This window comes from Oncorhynchus masou, chromosome 3, assembly GCF_036934945.1.
Source record: "Oncorhynchus masou masou isolate Uvic2021 chromosome 3, UVic_Omas_1.1, whole genome shotgun sequence".
NCBI lineage: Eukaryota > Metazoa > Chordata > Actinopteri > Salmoniformes > Salmonidae > Oncorhynchus > Oncorhynchus masou.
Window position 1 is genome coordinate 5,257,494 of NC_088214.1, and position 4,712 is coordinate 5,262,205.

Below are 4,712 nucleotides of genomic sequence, written 5' to 3' on the forward strand. Positions count from 1 at the left end.
ATAGGTCAGGTCCTATTGATGTGATATGCTATAGGTCAGGTCCTATTGATGTGATATGCTATAGGTCAGGTCCTATTGATGTGATATGCTATAGGTCAGGTCCTATTGATGTGATATGCTATAGGTCAGGTCCTATTGATGTGATTATGCTATAGGTCAGGTCCTATTGATGTGATATGCTATAGGTCAGGTCCTATTGATGTGATATGCTATAGGTCAGGTCCTATTGATGTGATATGCTATAGGTCAGGTCCTATTGATGTGATATGCTATAGGTCAGGTCCTATTGATATGATAGGTCAGGATATGCTATAGGTCAGGTCCTATTGATGTGATATGCTATAGGTCAGGTCCTATTGATGTGATTAGGATATGCTATAGGTCAGGTCCTATTGATGTGATATGCTATAGGTCAGGTCCTATTGATGTGATATGCTATAGGTCAGGTCCTATTGATGTGATATGCTATAGGTCAGGTCCTATTGATGTGATATGCTATAGGTCAGGTCCTATTGATGTGATATGCTATAGGTCAGGTCCTATTGATGTGATATGCTATAGGTCAGGTCCTATATGCTATAGGTCAGGTCCTATTGATGGATATGCTATAGGTCAGGTCCTATTGATGTGATATGCTATAGGTCAGGTCCTATTGATGTGATATGCTATAGGTCAGGTCCTATTGATGTGATATGCTATAGGTCAGGTCCTATTGATGTGATATGCTATAGGTCAGGTCCTATTGATGATATGCTATAGGTCAGGTCCTATTGATGTATATGAGGTCAGGTCCTATTGATGCTATAGGTCAGGTCCTATTGATGTGATATGCTATAGGTCAGGTCCTATTGATGTGATATGCTATAGGTCAGGTCCTATTGATGTGATATGCTATAGGTCAGGTCCTATTGATGTGATATGCTATAGGTCAGGTCCTATTGATGTGATATGCTATAGGTCAGGTCCTATTGATGATATGCTATGATATGATATGCTATAGGTCAGGTCCTATTGATGTGATATTAGGTCAGGTCCTATTGATGTGATATGCTATAGGTCAGGTCCTATTGATGTATTGATGTGATATGCTATAGGTCAGGTCCTATTGATGTGATATGATAGGTCAGGTCCTATTGATGTGATATGCTATAGGTCAGGTCCTATTGATGTGATATGCTATAGGTCAGGTCCTATTGATTGATGCTATAGGTCAGGTCCTATTGATGTGATATGCTATAGGTCAGGTCCTATTGATGTGATATGCTATAGGTCAGGTCCTATTGATGTGATATGTCCTATTGATGTGATATGCTATAGGTCAGGTCCTATTGATGTGATATGCTATAGGTCAGGTCCTATTGATGTGATATGCTATAGGTCAGGTCCTATTGATGTGATATGCTATAGGTCAGGTCCTATTGATGTGATATGCTATAGGTCAGGTCCTATTGATGTGATATGCTATAGGTCAGGTCCTATTGATGTGATATGCTATAGGTCAGGTCCTATTGATGTGATATGCTATAGGTCAGGTCCTATTGATGTGATATGCTATAGGTCAGGTCCTATTGATGTGATATGCTATAGGTCAGGTCCTATTGATGTGATATGCTATAGGTCAGGTCCTATTGATGTGATATGCTATAGGTCAGGTCCCATTGATGTGATATGCTATAGGTCAGGTCCTATTGATGTGATATGCTATAGGTCAGGTCCTATTGATGTGATATGCTATAGGTCAGGTCCTATTGATGTGATATGCTATAGGTCAGGCCCTATTGATGTGATATGCTATAGGTCAGGTCCTATTGATGATTGATATGCTATAGGTCAGGTCCCATTGATGTGATATGCTATAGGTCAGGTCCTATTGATGTGATATGCTATAGGTCAGGTCCTATTGATTTGTGATATGCTATAGGTCAGGTCCTATTGATGTGATATGCTATAGGTCAGGTCCTATTGATGTGATATGCTATAGGTCAGGTCCTATTGATGTGATATGCTATAGGTCAGGTCCTATTGATGTGATATGCTATAGGTCAGGCCCTATTGATGTGATATGCTATAGGTCAGGTCCTATTGATGTGATATGCTATAGGTCAGGTCCTATTGATGTGATATGCTATAGGTCAGGTCCTATTGATGTGATATGCTATAGGTCAGGTCCTATTGATGTGATATGCTATAGGTCAGGTCCTATTGATGTGATATGCTATAGGTCAGGTCCTATTGATGTGATATGCTATAGGTCAGGTCCTATTGATGTGATATGCTATAGGTCAGGTCCTATTGATGTGATATGCTATAGGTCAGGTCCTATTGATGTGATTAGGATATGCTATAGGTCAGGTCCTATTGATGTGATATGCTATAGGTCAGGTCCTATTGATGTGATATGCTATAGGTCAGGTCCTATTGATGTGATATGCTATAGGTCAGGTCCTATTGATGTGATATGCTATAGGTCAGGTCCTATTGATGTGATTAGGATATGCTATAGGTCAGGTCCTATTGATGTGATATGCTATAGGTCAGGTCCTATTGATGTGATATGCTATAGGTCAGGTCCTATTGATGTGATATGCTATAGGTCAGGTCCTATTGATGTGATATGCTATAGGTCAGGTCCTATTGATGTGATATGCTATAGGTCAGGCCCTATTGATGTGATATGCTATAGGTCAGGTCCTATTGATGTGATATGCTATAGGTCAGGTCCTATTGATGTGATATGCTATAGGTCAGGTCCTATTGATGTGATATGCTATAGGTCAGGCCCTATTGATTTGATTAGGATATGCACTACATCAATAGGACCTGACCTATAGCATATCACATCAATAGGACCTGACCTATAGCATCAACCAAGAGTCAAGACTACATTACCCATCCCCCAACGCTGTCAACCAAGAGTCAAGACTACATTACCCATCCCCCAACGCTGTCAACCAAGAGTCAAGACTACATTACCCATCCCCCAACGCTGTCAACCAAGAGTCAGGACTACATTACCCATCCCCCAACGCTGTCAACCAAGAGTCAAGACTACATTACCCATCCCCCAACGCTGTCAACCAAGAGTCAGGACTACATTACCCATCCCCCAACGCTGTCAACCAAGAGTCAGGACTACATTACCCATCCCCCAACGCTGTCAACCAAGAGTCAGGACTAAACCAATTCACCTTGGCAGTGTGCAGACAGGTTTTATATTATTCTTAATGATTTCAAACAAACCAGAAAAAAATGCAACAATATGTCTGAAACTATATATTCATAGTATTATGAATGAATTGTGGTTTATTTGGTAGCATTTCGTAGTGTGTCTGATTTTACTAATTGCATTAGTGCTGTACAAAGTTCGAGGTGTGATATTTTATAGATTCCCCTGCTCCCCCTACCTCGGGCTTCCAGTGGTGAGAACCTGAGGTCAACCTACCCCGACCTCCCTACCTCGGGCTTCCAGTGGTGAGACCTGAGGTCAACCTTCCCCCGACCTCCCTACCTCGGGCTTCCAGTGGTGAGACCTGAGGTCAACCTACCCCCGACCCCCCTACCTCGGGCTTACAGTGGGGAGACCTGAGGTCAACCTACCACCGACCCCCCTACCTCGGGCTTCCAGTGGGGAGACCTGTGGTTCAACCACATCTCCAGCTCTCCCCCATCCCATCTCCAACGCCCCCATCCACATCTCCAGCGCCCCCATCCACATCTCCAGCGCCCCATCCAGATCTCCAGCGGCCCCATCCCATCTCCAGAAACCCCATCCCATCTCCAGTTCCCCCATCCCATCCCCAGTGCCCCCATCCCATCTCCAGCTCCCCCATCCCATCTCCAGCTCCCCCTTCCCATCTCCAGCAGCCCCATCCCATCTCCAGTTCCCCAATCCCATCTCCAGTGCTCCCATCCCATCTCCAGCGCCCCCATCCTTTCTCCAGAAACCCCATCCCATCTCCAGTTCCCCCATCCATCTCCAGCACCTCAATACCATCTCCAGCTCCCCCATCCACATCTCTAGCCCCCCCATCCCATCTCCAGTTCCCCCATCCCATCTCCAGCGCCCCCATCCACATCTCCAGCGCCCCCATCCACATCTCCAGCGCCCCCATCCTTTCTCCAGAAACCCAATCCCATCTCCAGTTCCCCCATCCACATCTCCAGCGCCTCCATCCTTTCTCCAGAAACCCCATCCCATCTCCAGTTCCCCCATCCACATCTCCAGCTCCAGAAACCCCATCCCATCTTCAGTTCCCCCATCCCATCTCCATCCCCCATCCCATCTTCAGTTCCCCCATCCCATCTCCAGCGCCCCCGTCCCGTCTCCAGCTCCCCCATCCACATCTCCAGCTCCCCCATCCCATCTCCAGCTCCCCCATCCCATCTCCAGCTCCTCCATCCCATCTCCAGCTCCCCCATCCCATCTTCAGTTACCCCATCCCATCTCCAGCGCCCCATCCCATCTCCAGCTCCCCCATCCCATCTCCAGTTCCCCCATCCCATCTCCAGCACCCCCATCACATCTTCAGTTCCCCCATCCCATCTCCAGCTCCCCCATCCCCAGTTCCCCCATCCATCACTCCAGCGCCCCCATCCTTTCTCCAGAAACCTCATCCCATCTCCAGTTCCCCCATCCACATCTCCAGCTCCCCCATCCCATCTCCAGTTCCCCCATCCCATCTCCAGCTCCCCCATCCCATCTCCAGCTCCCC

At 46.4% G+C, this 4,712-nt stretch overlaps 1 protein-coding gene across 1 annotated transcript; it reads right to left on the bottom strand.

Moving 5' to 3' along the window:
* Positions 1-3,641: 3,641 nt before the first annotated feature.
* On the bottom strand, positions 3,642-4,112 carry LOC135518715 (uncharacterized). Its single transcript, XM_064943819.1, has one exon. It carries the CDS (start codon positions 4,110-4,112, stop codon positions 3,642-3,644), a length of 471 nt encoding a protein of 156 aa, XP_064799891.1.
* Positions 4,113-4,712: the final 600 nt, after the last annotated feature.

Excerpts from the sequence above, each read along its gene's own strand:
- LOC135518715 (XM_064943819.1), bottom strand. The coding sequence starts at position 4,112 with ATGGGGGCGCTGGAGATGTGGATGGGGGCGCTGGAGATGTGGATGGGG.